The sequence below is a fragment of the Hyperolius riggenbachi genome, chromosome 5 (genome assembly GCF_040937935.1).
Source record: "Hyperolius riggenbachi isolate aHypRig1 chromosome 5, aHypRig1.pri, whole genome shotgun sequence".
Lineage (NCBI taxonomy): Eukaryota > Metazoa > Chordata > Amphibia > Anura > Hyperoliidae > Hyperolius > Hyperolius riggenbachi.
This window is the reverse complement of record NC_090650.1, coordinates 158,853,316-158,872,905: the sequence shown is the minus strand read 5'-3', so window position 1 is coordinate 158,872,905 and position 19,590 is coordinate 158,853,316. Positions and strand designations below refer to the sequence as shown.

The window sequence follows — 19,590 nt, the reverse complement described above, 5'->3', positions numbered from 1 at the left end:
CAGACAAAGTTGAGACAACAGCACAAGGAACTTTATTAGACACATCAATTATTTTCTTAAAGTTGCATAACTTAGGAATTTTCCCCATAGCAGGTTCATAAATAGACGATCTCAGAGAACCTGAGGGAAAAAATCTGTCTTTCTTATACAAAGGACCACATAGACCTTTTGCAGCCATACGTGAGGTGGCGAGTGGCGACATCAGACTGCACTGGTTCAACTTCCACACAAGCAACTGCTCTGGACGACTTGCACTCAGACTTCAAACAATCAGCTGCTTTGGGAAAGGAAATGCACTCAAAACTCACTTTCTTCAAATCCAGAGGATTGGAACAATCGTCCGCCGACAATGTGTTTTTACAGGAATTAACAGATTGAAGCGTATGTAGTTCATCCAAAATCATTCTCCACACGTCAAACAACGGACTCACAAAGTCAGAGATACATTCACCAGTCTTGATTAAAGTGCACGCAGACTCAATGCACGCATACAAAACTGCTTCATTTTTAGAAACGTAATGATTGCAAAATGATTTCCAATCACATTCCAATTCATTGACCAGGGCCTCAATCTCCCATTTCTCAAACGGGGGCTCCCATGCACACTTAAAGGATGAACAACCATAGTGAGCACAGTCTACAGATGGAACTGGAGCAGAAACAGAAAGGGAATTTTTTACCTCTTTATTGAGATCAATTCATTGGTGTGTGTGCAATTCATCCAAGATCGTCTGCCATACATAAATCACCAGATCCACATCACCTTCGTCACATTCATCGGAATCAATCAAAAGGTACATAGAATCGAGACAATCATTCAAGACATCTTCGCTTTTTGCGATGGTAAAAATCGCAAAAGGCCTTCCAATCAAAATCAAATTCCTCCAACAAGGCCCCAATTTCCCATGAGGCAAATGGAGGTTCAAACAACCCGGTATCAAGATAATCCCCATATGGGTGGGGGTCAGGGACGAGCGCCGATTTTTTAACTGCTTTAATATAGTGTGCGATCCTACCTATAATAGGATCCACATATGCTTTAGTCTTAGGCAACGACATCTGAAGCAAATCGAAGGTTCCTTCTGCCCTGGGAATTTCGGTTGGGCTGGTCATTCTGTAACGATTGCGGAATCGTTTTCGTGGTCAGCGCACGAGATGCGCACTGACACAGCGAAAACCTTCCACAAGCGTATAATTGGGTGAACCCAGGCTAGGTGCAATGCACCAGCAGAGGGAAATTCACACCGGCAGATGGCGCTGTGGAGTGCAGACGAGTACAATCGCTGCACGGCCACAGATGCCAGATGGGGATTGTACAGATCAAGACAATGCGGGGCTGAACAGCCCATAAAGAGAAAGAGCACAGGGACAGGACGAATGTGTGTTCACCAATCTAGTCGCGACCCTGCGATGGTGAACACACATCAGCAGAAACAAAAGTAGGAACGCGATCGCGAGGAAGGCGATCGCCAGAAGCGACACAAGACAGACTAGAACAGAACACAAGAGGAGCAAAGGCACAGCAAATAATACAATGAGAATGATAAAGAAAATAACAAACGCTAACTAAACGCGAACACCGCACTCATTCACAACAGCGAACGCGTTTATCACGTGGTCTCCGCGTGTTAAGCACAACAGAGACAAGCACGCCTAACTAACCACCGACAGACAAACACGAAACAAAGAAGGTGAACGCTTGCTTAACGGTTACCTCACCGAGCCTACAGCAAGCGTCCGTATCAGACAAGACAGACAAACGAGAAACAAGAACTAGGCAGAAAGGATCCACCGCTCTTCCGCCAGAGCAAGTGTGATCCAAGCAGGAACACAGATCAGAAATATCCACAGCCGCTAACGCGATCTAAACTCAGGAATAAGAAAACAGATCAGAAGGATCCACAGTGCTAGCGCTAGAGGCTAGTGCGATCCAGGAAGACAGAACAGAAGGATCCACAGCACTAGCGCAAGGCGAGTGTGATCCAGGCAAGACAGATCAGAAGGGGCTACCAGTAACAACTGCTGTTCCGGTTAGCACCCAGACACACAGAACGATTTCCTGTCGACCACCGCTGGGACAGGACAATCGCAACAGACAAACAAACAGATATGCAATCCTAACTGCACTAGGGAAACTGCCTAGTCCCATGAATTACTCTAAGCTAACTTTAACAAGAAGTAGCATGGCTGACACTCTAGGAGTGTTTACTACAAACCCTGAAGAAATGACCAGCAAAGCATTCTGGGAGCAGAAAGCTCTTATAGTGCCAGTCATCAAAGGAGGCAGGCAGGGGATTTGCATAACGAATGTATGCAAATTCCTCAGCAGCAGAACGGACCAGAAACTTGCAATGGAAAAACAGGTCTCTCTTCCAGAGACCTGCAGCCCACAGACTAGAGGAATGGTCAAACAGCTGTCTGCCAGTGCAGCCAGCTGAGTGGATCATCACAGATATCAGACCAATTTTATCCCCTTCCATGTAGTATGAGAGCCATACTATACACAGTCTTTTCTATGGAGCTGAACCTCCCCATCAGATAAAACTCTTTGCAAGATGCTGCACACAAAGATGCTGTACACATTCAACAGATCAGTATCTGCAAAAGATCAGTTCCTGCAAAAGATCCGTTCCTGCAAAATGCATTCACAGTCTATGAGATCTGCAGATCCTCCTACACACCTTGTTTAACCCCCTTGCCATTCCAATTCTGACGGCAAGGGGGCGGCGCAGCACTTTTAATTTTTTTTTTTAAATCATGTAGCGAGCCCTGGGCTCGCTACATGATAGCCGCTGACAAGCGGCATGCCCCTACCTACTTCGATCGCCGCAGGCGATCTTTGCAGGCAGGAAATTCCGTTCAGAACGGGATTACCTGCTTGGCTTCCCCCGTCTCCATGGCGACGGGGCGGGATGACGTCACCAATGTCATGGACGTCGGGACGTTAGAGGGAATCCCGATCCACCCCTTAGCGCTGCCTGGCACTGATTGGCCAGGCTGCGCAAGGGGTCTGGATGGGGGAGCGGCACGGCGGGTAGTGGCAAATCGGTGGCGGCGATCGAAATATGCACGCAGCTAGCAAAGTGCTAGCTGCGTGCAATAAAAAAATTATGCAAATCGGCCCAGCGGGGCCTGAGAAATCCTCCTGCGCAGGTTACCCCGAGCTGAGCTCGAGATAATCGGAGGTTAACAGACTTCATCTGCATATCTGACAATCATCTGCAGATCTGAAGATCCATTCTGGTGGATCTGATCTGCAGATGAATGTCTGTTAAACAAGGTGTGTATGAGATCTGCAGATATCATAGACTATGAATGCATTTTGCAGGAACGGATCTTTTGCAGGAACAGATCTTTTGCAGATACTGATCTTTTGAATGTGTACAGCGTCTTTGTGTGCAGCATCTTGCAAAGATTTGTATCTGATGGGGAGTTCAGCTCAATAGAATAGACTGTGTAGGTATGGCTCTCATACTACATGGAAGGGGGTAAAATTGGTCTGTGATCTTTCATTTTCCAAAGTCTATGGTCTGATGTGTGTATGCACCCTTATGCTAGGTACACACCATCAAATTTTCTGTTAGATTTTCTCTTAGATTTACCTGCCAGATAGCTTTTTTCCATGTTGTAGGTAAATCTAACACATACACTGTAGAGTATGGCTCTAATACTACATAGAAGGTGGTAAAATTGGTCTAAGATCTTTCATTTATCTTTCAAGTGTGTACACACCATAAGAGGCAGAAGCTGGGATTAGCAAATCACAGTTCTAAATACTGGTCCAGTTAAAGAGGAACTGTAACGACAAAACGTCCCCTGGGGGGTACTCACCTCGGGTGGGGGAAGCCTCCGGATCCTAATGAGGCTTCCCACGCCATCCTCCATCCGTCAGGGGTCTCGCTGCAGCCCTCCGTGCAGCGGTGACGTAATATTTACCTTCCTGGATCCTGCGCAGGCGCTCTGATGGCTGTCGGCTCCGAAGTAGGCGGAAATACCCGATCGCCGTCGGGTCTGCTCTACTGCGCAGGCGCAAGTTTCCGGCGCCTGCGCAGTTGAGCGGACCCGACGAAGATCGGGTATTTCCGTCTATTTCCGTGCCAAAAGCCGCCACAGCGCCCCCGCTGGAGCCAGCAAAGGTAAATATTGAAGCTACAGTCGGCTCTGTCGCCGGCTGTTCGGAGGGCTGCAGCGAGACCCCCGTGGGACAGAGGACGGCGTGGGAAGCCTCATTAGGATCCGGAGGCTTCCCCCACCCGAGGTGAGTACCCCCCAGGGGAGGTTTTTGTTGTTACAGAGTCTCTTAAAGAGACTCCGTAACAAAAATTGCATCCTGTTTTTTATCATCCTACAAGTTCAAAAAGCTATTCTAATGTGTTCTGGCTTACTGCAGCACTTTGTACTATCACAGTCTCTGTAATAAATCAACTTATCTCTCTCTTGTCAGACTTGTCAGGCTGTGTCTGGAACGCTGCCAAGTTCTTCAGTGTTGTGGTTCTGTGATGCATCTCCCCCTTCCAGGCCCCTCTATGTACACTGCCTGTGTGTTATTTAGATTAGAGCAGCTTCTCTCTTCTCTCTTATCTTTTACAAGCTGGATAAATCGTCCTCTGAGCTGGCTGGGCTTTCACATAGTGAGGAATTACAGACAAGGGCAAAGCTGTTTGCAGGAAGAAAAGAGCAGCCTGAAACTTCAGTGCATGAGAGATGCAAGGGGGAAAGAAACACACAAATGATCTCTTGAGATACAAAAGGAAGGCTGTATACAGCCTGCTTGTGTATGAATGTATTTTCTATGTGTGGACATACTGTACATCAACCTACTTCCTGTTTTGGTGGCCATTTTGTTTGTTTATAAACAAACTTTTAAAAACTGTTTTTAACCACTTTTAATGCGGCGGGGAGCGGCAAAATTGTGACAGATGGTAATAGGAGATGTCCCCTAACGCACTGGTATGTTTACTTTTGTGTGATTTTTAACAATACAGATTCTCTTTAAAGCAACACTTGTGTTATTTATTTGATGGTTTCTAATGCTAGGTACACACCACACAATTTTCTGTTAGATTCTTCTGTTAGATTTACCTACAACATGGAAAAAAGCTATCTGGCAGGTAAATCTAAGAGAAAATCGAACAGAAAATTTGATGGTGTGTACCTAGCATAAGGGTGCATACACACATCAGACCATAGTCTTTGGAAAATGAAAGATCACAGACCAATTTTACCCCCTTTCATGTAGTATGAGAGCCATACCTACACAGTCTATTCTATTGAGCTGAACTCCCCATCAGATACAAATCTTTGCAGGATGCTGCACACAAAGATGCTGTACACATTCAAAAGATCAGTATTTGCAAAAGATCTGTTTCTGCAAAAGTTCCGTTCCTGCAAAATGCATTCATAGTCTATGATATCTGCAGATCTCATACATACCTTGTTTAACAGACATTCATCTGCAGATCAGATCCACCAGGATGGATCTTCAGATCTGCAGATGATTGTCTGACCTTATTCAACTACTGTATACTGAAAGGGACAGCTTTGCCTTAGCTCTCCTTGAAAAAGCAGTCTGCAGCCACCCAGGGCAGAAACAACTTGACAGGTGACCACCATCTGGATAAACAAGCACAGTGGGTCAGATCACAAGCAATCAAATGTATTCAGATAAAAAGTTAACATACATAAAACTTTAAGTAGCAAGCTAATATTTACACCACGGGTCCTTGTAAACAGGACCCAGATGTATCAATGCGCCTTTCAATTATTTACACATAAAGTGCAGTGTGCAGTCATCTTTATGCCCATGTCTCCACACCTTACCAGGTTTCAACATAGGCCATCATCAGGGTTAATGGAGCGTGAGTTTAGTGGGCAATAAATAGACTTAGAGTACTTACATCACCGCCACGGGTCCCGGTAAATCGCTCCATGCATGGAGTGAAGACGTGGGCAATGAATGGGCAGCACCCGAAAGTAATATGTAATGAGGGAAAGAAGAGTAATTTTTCTTCCGATATTCCTCCAGCCCATGATATGGATAGAACGTCCCAAAGTGATGGGTCATGTATCAATTTGTCTAGCTGTGGGGTGTAGAATTAAATCTACATAGAGCATTATAATTGTTGGTTAGTTTGATACCTAAGTATTGGATATAATGTTCTTTACACTGGAACTTAAATGTGTCCGCCATATGCAATGCCCAATCCCGGGGGATATTACATAACATTATTCTCAGATTTGTCCACCCTCAATCAAGAGTGTCTACCAAAAACTGTGAGGAGTGATAGTAGGTTAGGGTTATTAGGGTTAGACACAGCTGTGTTTGACAGAGTAAGGAGCGCATCATCCAGGGCTGGTTCAAGTAACAATTGGGCCCTAGGGCAAAATTAGCCTGGGGGCCCCCCCAACAGACACCTCCGACCAAAAAGCGTCATTAGAGGCCCTTTGTTGCAGCCAAATTTCCCTCCTGGGCCCCTGAACTGGCTGCTGTCCCTCCCCCAATCACCTCCCAACTTAACAGACTCTGCAGAGTCCCTGGGGAGCAACAGCTAAGATAGGGAGGGACACCTTGGGGGCCCCTACAGGCTCTGGAGCCCTAGGGCAGTTGCCTATTTTTTCCTATGGTAGCTCCGGCCCTGGCATCATCCCCAAAGAGAGTGAGCTTAGGCTCAAGGGCACAGAGCGAGTAGTCTGCTATATCAGGATGCATTCTGATGTATTCTGCTAGAGGTTCAATGGCCAGGGCAAATAATGCTGGTGAAAGGGGGCATTCCTGCCTGGTGCCCCATTTAATGGGGAAATACCAAGGCTGAAGCCCAGTGATCATTAATGATGTAGAAGGGATAGAACATAAGCGTTTAACCATATAGAAAAAGGGTCCAGAGATCCTGGTATTGCACATGACTCGAAATATAAAAGGCCAAAAACAGCTGTAAAAAGCCTTTTCTATGTCAACAGTTAAGATTGTTAGGGATGTTTTAGGATCGTTAGAATGTTTGATAAAGAGCACATTCCTCCGGACATTGTCTGATTCCTGTCAATGTGGTATGAAACCCACTTAATTTTTTTAGGTCAGGCCTAGTAAGAATTTAGCTGGAGGTGTGTGGTCAGTCCTAATATATTTGAGACATTTGGTGTAAGAAATAAGAAATTGTTTTTTTCAAAGCCTTTAGGGTCCAGGACCTTTCCAAGTTTTAAATTTTAATTAACGCAGCTCATATTTAATCAGATGTTCCTCGCCTGCCCAGTATAGGTGCTTCGGCCAAACCCACCAACCCACTATAGATGCTAGAAGCCCCCCAAGCATATGTAGCCAGATACCAGCCCAGTGCAGTATATATGGCAAGATGTCCCTCCCAGTCCATTATATATAGTCTATAGTCTATGTAACTATATGTAGCCAGATGACCCCCATCTCCTTGTATATGTAGCCAGGTATTATCGCTCCCACAGAGCCAAGTATATGTAATTATATGTGCCCCCGCCCCCCCCAGCCAAGTATGTGTAGCTAGATGACTCCTACCCCCCTTCACTAGTATATATAGCAAGATGTTCCCACTCCCCAGAATCATGAGAGAAGCGCCAGCCATGACCATGGAGACTGGACACTAAGCAGCAGGGCAGTGGATGGCAGTGAGTGAGCCATCCTTTGGCAGGAGGCGGGACACACAGCAGCAAAAACACAGATTAGGGGACCGGCTGCGGGACTTCATGAGGCCTGTGGCGGGCACCCTTTTTGCTGGACATTCCCTCAGGGCCCTAGGCAATTGCCACAGGTGTCTTGTGGGTAATTTGGCCCTGATGCAATCCCATCTCATCCAGTGACTGTGACTGTAACAGATTACTAAGCTAAAAAGTTTGCAATCCTTTGGGGTACTAAATCACCCTCAGTGGGATATCTGCTTTTTAGAGGTAAACAGAGAGAATATAAACTGAATGTTATAGCTATGTTTAGGGCAGCTGTTTAAGCAGAAATGGTAGCAAGTTCTACCAACATAGATGTGTGTAGCCATCTTGCTAGCATGGGTATTCAGTACCTGTACAAAGTTCAGATATTTTTTGCATGCTATGGCATGCTCAGTGGCTAATTCAAATATTTATTTTCCATCTGGGAGGCTGATTCACTATTGGTCTACATCATGGACCAAGAGCAGGCCCCGACAGAAAATTGGCTGTCAATAGAGCTTCTAATCAGGGATGCAGGCAGGGACAAAGACTTCAAGCAAATGTTTTCCTCCACAAACGAGAATACAAAATATCTCCTAATCAAGGGAGCAATAACGAGCAGGAAGTCTTGTAGTATAATTAGGTAAAGCCATCAGGGCTCAGAGCCTTGGAATTTTTAGAGCGGACCTGAAGACTGAAAAAAAAAAAAAAAAAGAGTTTCACTTACCTGGGACTTCTGCCAGTCCCCTGCAACCGCCCTGTGCCCACGACATTAGCAAATTATCCTCCAGTTCCCCGCTGCGGCTCCATTTCTTTACCGCTGACTAGTGATGAGCGCCGGATGAAATCCGAATGAGTTTCATATGGATTTCATCCAGATAATTAGTGCTGCTGATGTGGCTGGTGAGGGGGAGTTATACTTACCCAGAAGCAGTCTTCTTTAATCCATCCCACGTTGCGTCTTATGTCGCGTTCCAAGCTGCGTCACGTGACTACTACGCTTCCTGCTTAAATCCGGAAGAGTTTTTTGTGGTTCATTTTAAAGCATCTTTATGAAAAAAGTACAAGATATTTTTTTAAATAGTTCTTTGGCTTTTACTTTCTCCTTAGGCTAAATTACAGACTGAATGCTGATGTTATTTGTCATGCCATGAAACTATGCAACACTGAATCACAAGAGCAAGTCTGTCACTTATACAAGAAACCGGTGGTAAGAATGTGCAGGGAAATCTATGTTCAGATGTCAAAACATGAAAAGGAATGTGGTTGTAAAAGATTTTCTGAGAATGTTTACAATCTGCTGTGAATCTTGATATAAGCTGAACATACTGTACTTCTACAAAGTTATGGTAGTTATGTAGTTGTGAATTATGGTGATACAGGCTGCCTATAATAAACCTGCAAAGATCAGACAAAATAAAGGCAACTAGCAGATACAGATATTTCTTAGAGATGAAGGGAGATTCATTGCTTGACACCTAGCAATGGTGCGTGGGGGAAAAAATTGGGAACACAAATGTACATTAACAAGAACAATTTGCATGCTGTATGCTAACATTTTCTATACTTTTCCTGCGGGTTTGTTTCTGCAACGGTCCCAATTAATTATTCAATTTTAGCAAATGGCCACGCCACGTCTTGGCTCGTATCTAGTACGTATTTATTCCGGGCAGCAGCGGAGGAAGTTTATTGCTCTGAGGAAGTCAACAGCGTTGTCAAATCGCGATTAGAGATGTCACGAACATAGAATTTTCTGTTTGTGATTGGTGAACGCGAATTTCCACAAATGTTCGCAAACATGCGTACCTGACGAATCACTATAGACTTCAATGGGCAGGTGAATTTTAAAACCTACTAATAACTGTTCCTGGCCACAAAAGTGATGGAAAAGTTGTTTTAAGGGGTCTAACATCTGGACTGTGGCATGCCAGAGGGGGTTCCATGCCAAAAGTCCCACCGAAAATTATGGAGTTGACGCAAAGTCAGGTTTTAATCCCTATAGGGAAGAAATCAAATTATGCACAGGTCTGGGTATCAGTGGGCTGTGGAGTGTCACACACAGAGAAATGCAATAGTACTATCAGAATACAATGAAATAATAATGCACTGGAGTGGTACTGTGCATGCAACTTAACGTAGCAATAGCAGTAGTGTGCACACAGCTCTGGGTGTCAGTGGGCAGTGGAGTGTCACACACACAAAAAACACAGGAGACCAATGTGCTAGCCCTCAAAAAGGCTGTTTGGGTGCTTTCACAGCAAGTGAGGAACAAGAACACAGGCCTAGCTAATGCTTCTCCTACCTATCTGCAGCAAGTCTGACCCTGCTCTCACGAACAGTCAGAATTAATCCAATATGGCTACCATTTTTTATAGGGGGTGGGGGGTCCAGGAGGGGGAGCTAGTTGATTGGCTGCCATGTGTCTGCTGACTATGAGGTAAGGGGTCAAAGTTTGGCTCCATGATGATGTACAGGGGGAGGATCGAACACGCCATATGTGTGCAGTTTGTGGAGAATGAGAACAGCGGACCGTTCGGGACATCTCTACTCCCAATAGCTAGTGGCGGGGGGATGTGGTGGATTATCCCTGACCTGGTAAGACTCTTCTCTCACTTGTCGTTGACTTTCATGCCACTCACACTTGGTGTATTTGGGTTATCACTCTGTCACACTATTTTTCATTCATTTTTTGCTGCAGTACTCTATATAGCAGCGGTATCTGGTGGTCTTTGTTTCTCTCAATGGGCCTGATTCACAAAGCGGTGCACAGTGTTTGCACGCCAGTGAAAAGCCCTTTATCACGCCTAAACTCAGTTTAGGCATGATAAGCAGAAACTCGCGCGAATTTTCCGCGCGCAATCGCGCGGCGCACGGTGCAGTGCACGCGATGCGCCCATTAAACCCTATGGGCGCTGCGCGCGGAGTTGCGCGATTGCGCGCGCAAAACTTTGCGCGCGGACTTTGCACGCGATAAAGAGCACAAAGCGGTGCTAACTCAGCGGTGCAAAGCTTATCACGCCTAAAGTCTTTTAGGCTTGATAACTGAGTTATCACCGCTTTGTGAATCAGGCCCCTTGTGTATCCTAGAATTGTTACAAGCTCTCTTGCTCTGCTATCCGATATCACTTCCTATGTTCATTTTTCACTTCTGCACCTTGTGGGATTTCTATATCCACCCAACACCTAGGGCCTGATTCACAAAGCGGTACGAAGTGTTTGCATGCCAGTGAAAAGTCCTTTATCACGCCTAAACTCAGTTTAGGCATGATAAGAAGAAACTCGTGCAAATTTTCCGCGCGCAATCGCGCGGTGCACGGTGCAGCACGCGTGATGCGCCCATTAAACCCTATGGGCGCTGCGGGACTTTGCGCGCGATAAAGCGCACAAATCGGTGCTAACTCAGCGGTGCAAAGCTTATCATGCCTAAAGTCTTTTAGGCGTGATAACTGAGTTATCACCGCTTTGTGAATCAGGCCCCTTATATTTAAATGCAATAGCACTTTTCATGTGTATTCCATATTTGGAATTATCATTAGATTACATAGTTACATAGTTATTTGGGTTGAAAAAAGACTTACATCCAGATTATTATATCAATTTGTATTGTTGTTTACATTATAGCACTAGCACTAGGCATTTTTTGTCCTCTTGGTCATATTATTTGTGTATTTATACAGTATATAATCTATAGTATTTATTATAGGGGCAGTATACTGTAAGCCCCTCTCCGTCATAAGTATTCATGTTTTTAGATGTTTTTGTGACATGTAGAGATTTACAATAACATTTTTAAATCAACAAATTATATATTTAGAGTGGTGCCATGTTTTGAGGCCCATGCTGTTTTTGTGGGGTACATTGTCTAGATTTGCTATTCTGCACATCTGGTATGTATATCTTACTGGTGACCTTTTTAAATTAATACTGTTTAGATGGTGGTTTCAGTTTTAGCAAATGATCAGCCTGCTGATGTGATAATTGTGATCAGAAGAAAACAATTGATTGGGTCCATAAACATGGTAAAAAATGCAACCAATTTGATTATTTGAAATAGAATCGATCCAAAAAATAGATAGAAAAATTGACAGTTTTTTTGTCGATTGGCAGTCACCATCAATCATATACGATGTAATTAAAGGTCGATCATTTGCCAAGTTGTATTATTAATAGGCACCTTTAGGAACACGCTGTGGGTAGGCTATTCTTCTCAGAGTCCTAACTTTCTTTTACTAATTGTTTAACTTTACATCTTTTTTTTTTTTTAATTTACACGCCAGGTTTATTAGAAAATAAACAATACAAGGGAAATACAATATACAGTATGTGGAAGATCCACTACATAACACCCCAGTAGGGAGGATCACAGATATGCAAATTGTTCTGAGTTGATGCAAATTTTTATGCAAATGTATGCAGTTTGAAAATGGACCAATCAATTTAAACCCAGGTTTCAATTGATTGGTCTTTTTTCAAGCTGCATATATTTGCATAAACATTTGCATAATTTTGGAACAATTTGCATCTCATTGATCATCCCTACACCCCAGGTCACCGGGAGCAGGAGACAAGGAAGCCAGGCAACATGCAATTGTAAAGGACACTCCACTGAGACTCCATTCCCGAACTGTTCAACAGTGGACAGTTCCCAGTAAAGAATGCGTGTTCGCGTTGGCAGGCGAACACATGGCGTGTTCGACCCGCCCCCCATACATCATCATGGAGCCGAAACTTGACCCCTCACTCCAGAGTCAGCAGGCACATGGCAGCCAATCAGCTATCCCTCCCTCCTGGACCAACCCCCCCCACTATTAAAACGCCAGCATGGCAGCCATTTTACACTCTGCCTGTGTGCTGTGTGAGGGAGCTGTGCTGCTGATAGGGATAGCAGTAGTTAGGGGCCCTGTTGTGTGTCCCCAGTGGATTTTCTTGCTGCTAGTACAGCGTCCTGAACACCCAAGAGCCCTTATAAGGGCTGGTACATTGGTTTTCTTGCTATTGTTATATTGCAGTTATGTGTATCTACTGGCTGTCCAGTGCACTGACCTTAGCTATTGAACACAGGTGTGTACACTGCTGCTAGTCGTACAGTACCTTGCATAATACCCCTTGTCAGGAACCGGCCCTGCGGCACGCCTGCAGATATGGTTCCCGACTGCGGGTTTGACCAGATTGCGAGGGGAAGCAGCCTTATTCGAACTAACACAAGGCTGTCGCCCCTCGAAGCACTTTTTCAAGGCCACCACTAGCTGCTGCTAGACACTTCAACAATTCCCACTCTGCTGTCGAGTGGTCTGCATGTAGTCCGGTGCTTTCGTATTTGGGTCAGCTTTTGCGCTTTAGGCCAAATACAGGAACCACACACACAATACAATCACACAGTAGCAAGGCACAATCAGGCACTGAACTTGTAACGCAAATTACACTGCAGTCTCTTTCTAAGCTATGAGCTGTTAGTACATCAGAAGTCAGGCTTATTAAATATATATTTAATATTCCAAAAAGTGGAACAGTGCAGACATGAATATATACAAAAAAATTTACAAATACAAAGTAAAAATGACAAAGACACACAAGACAGTTTGCATAAAAATAAAATGGGAATAACATTACCAGTACGAGGTCTAACTTGGTCATGGGAGGGCACGAATATCTGATTCGATCGGGATCATCTCTAGCTATGCGCTACCTCCAAGAGAAGATGATTTGTGAAGGTCTTCTGCTGGCTCTTATAGGCCGATTTGTTGCCCGGGGCAGTGGATGTTCAGTTCAACAATCTAATGCAATTTCCCCAAAGTGTCACATCACCATCTGCCGAGCCCCCTGTCACATCTGGGCTAGCTGTGACATGCAAATATCAAGGCTTTTCCTGTCCCACTTTGAACCTTGCAGACATTTCCCATCTCCGCATAGATCTAATTTCCACAGGTAAAATTGTATTTTAGCACACACATCAAAAAGACTTCTGAGTAAGGGATTTCCCATCTTCCCATAGATCTAATTTTGACAGGTATAATTGTATTTTAACACACACATCAAAAGACTTCTGAGTAAGGGCTTCCTGGCTTGTTTGATCTGCATAAAAGCACACTGCAGCCAGTCCAGGTGGGAATTCTGGACAATGGCGGGCTAATAGTCTAATTACCCGTTTCCTTGTTAGAGACTAGCAAACCAATTTAGCATTTCCTGCTCCTACTATTCACAAGAGTTCACCTTTAGATGCAAATGTACCTTACATGGCCATGCAGACAATACAATTAGCAGCTTCCTTCAGCCTGATGCCTGAAGCCAGCTGCCATACACATCTGACATAATACACAGCAGACAGAAAATGTGAAAATATGCTTCTGTATTATCCCAACATCATAACTAGCTGATATATCATGACACCTCCCCTCTTCAAGATGGCGTACGGCAGACGATTCCCATGAATCATCTTGCCAGTGCCCACACTGGCGGCCTGGCCTGGTAGGGTAACTCCTTAGCATTTTCATGAGGGTTCACCAACTGTCAGTTAGCTCCGAGCTACCCGGCTGGAAAATTAGGCCAGGTTGCAGCAATGTGTCGTTGCTCCCGGCAACCTGACGTAACCAACCAGGGGGATGATGGTCAGTGACGACTGTAACTTCGTGACCACAGAGACAGTGCTGCAGCTGGGGAAGGGTTCCGACAGTCACTACACGCACTTTCTCTATAGTGGCAGGAGCTATCTCTCTGTCCCTTTGGGAAATGATTATCTGCCGGTCTGCCTCCTCCACTTTGGACGGCTCTGAGGGAATAACTTCCCAGAACCCTCTCAGCCTGCCCCTCCCAGCGCGGTGACCTGCTGGCCCGACCCCTGTTCCCTTCCCGGCCGCTGTCAAATCGAACAGCCCCAGAGAGCTCAGTGCGGCCTGTCGCACGCACCAGGGAGACTGCAAACTGAGAGGCTCCTGGGCCCTCAGGGCCCGGTTCCAAAGCAGACGCTACTGACCCGGCAACATCTGCCACTTCAGTGGACAGTCCCTCTGATGTAGACCCGCTAGCACTGCTGGTTACTACTGCAGTGGAGGGAGTGTCCGCATCACACATATCACTGCTCATACATTTGATCTCAAAATCATCTGAAGGGGAAGGATCTGGCCTGGTGCCATCTGCCCCTTCAGTGGGCAATTCATCTGCTGCAGCCCAGCGAACACTACTGGTTACTCCTGCAGCCGACAGAGTGTCCACATGACACATAGCATTGTGCAGTGCATCACATATGACATCAGCATTATCTGCCTTACACATATTGTCATATGGCACCTCACAGACCTAGCAGCCACGGCACACGGGAGCTCCCGACAACTTGTCTGTTTTTGCAGTTTGATGTAGTTTTTCTTTTGTTTCTTAGTGCTTAGTGTATAGTATTAGTTTAGTTTAAGCGTATAGCTCCGGTATAGCAGCAGTTAGAGTTAGCATAGATAGAGTTAGCATTAGAATTCTTAACTTAGTGCGGGCTCCTACCCTTTGAGCCGCCACATTCGTTTGCCCTCTGCAGGACCCCGAGGCTGCCAGGATCCCAGGCCCCAACAGCGGTACGGCTCCGGACACTCACTGCCGCACCTCTCGCAGTGGCTCCCGCCGCCTGGGCTCTGTCAGCGGCTACCAGATCACCGCTGATTCGCAGCCGCAGCCAAGTCCCGCCACCAGCGCTCCATCGGAAGTTCCCGGACAGACTGGGACTCTCCTGCTGCTGCCGCCTACGGGGACGCCCACGCTGCCATCGCTAAGGGCACCTGCCAGGCTCTCTGCTCCGGGAAGGATCACTACTGCAGCCGGAGGATTTCCCGGGGCCTTTGCCGAAGGCCACTGTCCACCGCCATGTCGGCCGCAGCCCACGTGGCCCCCACGTGCTCCCTCCGCCGCTGCTGTGCCTAACTACCTCAGCCTGCAGCTCATCACCGCCGCAACCCACGTGGCCCTGTGTGCACTCCTCTGCCGCCGCTGTGACATCCAAGGTCTCCCGCACGGGTTTTCGCCCCCGCACAGCCGCAGCCTGCTGATCACCACCGCCGCAGCCACGTGGTCTCTGCCGCGGGGCCCCCCACACACCCGCACGGATATCGCCTCCACCACCGCCTGAGCCTGCTACCCTCTACACCACGAGGTAAGGGAGACCACCCCAGGGGATTTAAACACAGCACACTGCTTGTGGCCACACACGTTGATGCAACCTCCTCAGTCAGTCTGTCACCAGCACACAGAGCCTCACTGCAGCACCATCACTACTAGACACTACTGCTGACCCCCTTTTTGATGCACACACTACCTATAACCTGCACCAAACCTGAGGGGTGCCCGCTGCAGTGTGCTTCGTGGCACTGCCCACGCAATGATCTTCCCCTGCTCAAGTGCTGAATTGCTCATGTGATGAGCTGTGCTGCAGTGCTCACGCGAGGGACTGTGTCGATTTGCCCATATGAGGGACTGTGTTGCATTGCTCATTTGATGGACTGTATCGCACTGCGCATTTGTTGAATTGTATCGCACTGCTCATTTGATGGTCTGTATCGCACTGCTCATTTGACGGACTGTATCGCACTGCTCATTTGATGGACTGTATCGCACTACTCTGGACTGTATCGCACTGCTCATTTGATGGACTGTATCACACTGCTCATTTGATGGACTGTATCGCACTGCTCATTTGTTGGACTGTATCGCACTGCTCATTTGATGGTCTGTGTCGCATTGCGCATATGAGGGACTGTGTTGCATTGCTAATTGCTGGACTGTGTTACACTGCTAATTTGAAGGTCTGTGTTGCATTGCTCATGTGATGGACTGCATTGCATTGCGCATGTGACGGACTGTGTTGCATTGCTCATGTGACGGACTATGCCGCGTCGCTCATGTGATGGACTGTGCCGCATTGCTCATGTGAGGGATTGAGTTGCATTGCTCATGTGATGGTCTGTGTCGCACTGCACATGTGATGAACTAAACAGTGCTGCCCATGTGATGGTCTGTGTGGCATTGTTCTGGTGACAGTCTGTGCCGCACTGCTCATATGATGAACTGTGGTGCATTGCCCATATGATGGTCTGTGTTGCACTGCAGAGTCACCACCTCTGCAGATGAAATGGGTACCCCTATACAACTATCCCCAGCCCCCGCACACTCCACACTTCCTAACACCCCTGTCATCACACTTAGCAAATCTCAGCTTATCGCCTGGGAAGCAGATTCTATCTCACACCCCAAAGACTGGCACCTGTACAACTCTGTGTGGAGCCATGCTCTAATGATCGCAGGACCTACCCGCAGCCCTGGGGCAAGACAGCGCAGGAGAGGTTGTCGAGCAGGTGCTCGAGTCAGACTTCAAAGGAAAGGTCTGAGGTCATCCATCCCCTCTGTCCTCCTTGCGAATGTCCGCTCCCTCCCCAACAAGCTAGACTAACTCAGCCTTCTTAGCGACAAGAGAGAGCTCAGCAGTCACACACCAATCCTCTGCTTCACAGAAACGTGGTTGCACGACAGCATCCCGGACAATGCCCTCCAACTTCCGGGCTTCAATCTTATCCGGGCTGACCGCGACTCCGCTCTCTCGGGAAAAAAGAAGGGAGGCGGCATATGCTTTTATATCAGCTCACTATGGTGTCCCTCCAGCTCTGTGCTCGCCAGGAAATGCTCGCCAGATCTTGAACTACTGTTGGTCAACTGCAGACCCTCATACTCACCTAGGGAGTTCTCCTCTCTCGTCCTCGCAGGTGCATATATACCACCCGACGCTGACATCAAACAAGCCCTGAGCGACCTCAGCAATACCATCATGCAGTGGGAGGCGTCTCACTCCCAGACGCGCTGTTCATTGTCCTGGGGGATTTCAACAAGGCCAACCTCCGCCAAGAGCTACCGCGCTATCAGCAGCATGTGGACTGTCCTACTAGGAATCTGAACACCCTGGACCACTGCTACACAGTCCTGAAAAACGCATACAAGGCGGTCCCGCTCGCAGCACTTGGCTCCTCGGACCACAGCCTCATCCACCTGATCCCAACCTACAAACGAAAACTGGAGACAGCGAAACCAGCTTTGAGGTCAACTAAAGTGTGGTCAAGCGAGGCAAAGCTCCAACTTCAGGCCTGCTTCGACAGCACCGACTGGAGAGCTCTAGAAGCACCAGACCTGGATGAGTGGGCCGACAACGTCGCCTCATATATCGCATTCTGTGAGGACTCCTGCATTCCAACCAAGACCTTCAAGGTCTACCCAAACAATAAACCGTGGTTCTCCAACAAACTATGGCAACTGCGGAGACGAAAAGAAACCGCGCACAAGTCGGGCAACCTGGACGAGTATAGAGCAGCGAGGAACAACCTTAACAGGGAACTCAAGGCAGCGAAGAAGGAATACTCTGAGAAGCTTAGACACAATCTTAGCTCAAATGATCCACGAGCCGTTTGGAAGGGACTCAAGTCAGCCACCAATTACAAGCCCCCCCCCCTGCACGCTACACCCAGCATCAAGCTAGCCGAGGAGCTCAGTGACTTTTACTGCAGGTTTGAAAACCAGCCAGAAACAGCAGGGCCCCCAACACCTCGCGCCCAGCCATCCCCCACAGACGCTGAGACAGAACCGAGCCCACCTCCACCGAGGGCAAGCGAGGCTGAGGTCAGGCGTCTTCTGGCCTCACTCAACCCTAGAAAAGCCCCGGGCCCAGATGGTGTGACACCAGTGTGCCTTAAATCATGCTCGCAGCAGTTGGCTCCTATCCTCTCCTCTATCTATGCCAAGTCCCTGCAGGAGGGCAGAGTCCCCAAATGCTTCAAGAGGTCCACGATCATCCCTGTCCCCAAAAAGCAAGGCATATCCGACCTAAGTAACTACAGGCCTGTGGCCCTCACCTCGGTCATCATGAAGACTTTAGAAAAGGCAGTCCTATCCGAACTCAAGAACTCCACGCTACCTCGACTAGACCCGTTCCAGTTCGCGTACAGAGCAAACAGGTCCACTGACGATGCCATCAACATCTGCCTAGAGCTCATCAGTGATCACCTGGATAAACCCGACTCATACGCCAGAATCCTCCTCCTCGACTTCAGCTCGGCATTTAATACAATCTGCCCTCGCATCCTCCAGAACAACCTGGAGGCACTCGACGTCCACTCGACCCTACGTCACTGGATCACAGACTTCTTGACCAACAGATCACAAGTCGTCAAGCTGGGCAAGATCTCCTCCCAAGCAAGGGCTACCAACACAGGTGCCCCACAGGGCTGCGTCCTGTCCCCAATTCTGTTTTCCCTCTACACCAACAACTGCAGATCCACAGCAGACTCAGTCAAGGTCATCAAATTCGCTGACGACACCACCATCATCGGTCTTGTGACCAAAAATGATGAGCACGACTATCGTCAACAAGTCGATAGCATTTGCTGTTGGTGCAAGGAAAACAAGCTGGTCCTCAACACAACCAAAACCGTTGAGATGGTTATTGACTTCAGGAAGCAGGCCCCCACCCCACCCCCAATCTTTATTGACGGCACGGAGGTTGAAAAGGTATCTAGTGTCCGCCTCCTGGGAACTCAGATCTCCAGCGACCTGGGCTGGAAGACTCACACGAGCACCACACAGAGGAAGGCCCAACAAAGACTCTTCTTCCTTCGTCAACTGAGGAAGTTTGGGATGGCACAGGAGCTTATGTCAAACTTCTACTCTGCCACTATAGAATCCGTCATCTGCACCTCCATTCTGGTGTGGTATGCTGGTTCCTCAAACAGAGACAAATACAAGCTTCAGAGGGTCATCAGGTCGGCGGAGAGAATCATTGGGAAACCACTCCCCTCGCTTGACCTCCTCTACAACTCCAGACTGCGTTCCAGAGCACAAAGGATCGCAAATGACTGTGCACACCCAGGCCACCGCTACTTTAACGTGCTCCCATCTGGCAGAAGGCTACGG

The 19,590-nt window shown here is 47.4% G+C and overlaps 1 protein-coding gene across 1 annotated transcript in view; it reads left to right on the top strand.

The window, feature by feature from the left end:
• Window positions 1–19,590, top strand: part of AOAH (acyloxyacyl hydrolase) — a 443,812-nt gene that overhangs the window by 39,719 nt on the left and 384,503 nt on the right. The window contains exon 4 of the mRNA XM_068234524.1: window positions 8,776–8,875. Coding sequence (XP_068090625.1) covers window positions 8,776–8,875 — 100 coding nt within the window. The remainder of the gene's footprint in view (window positions 1–8,775; window positions 8,876–19,590) is intronic.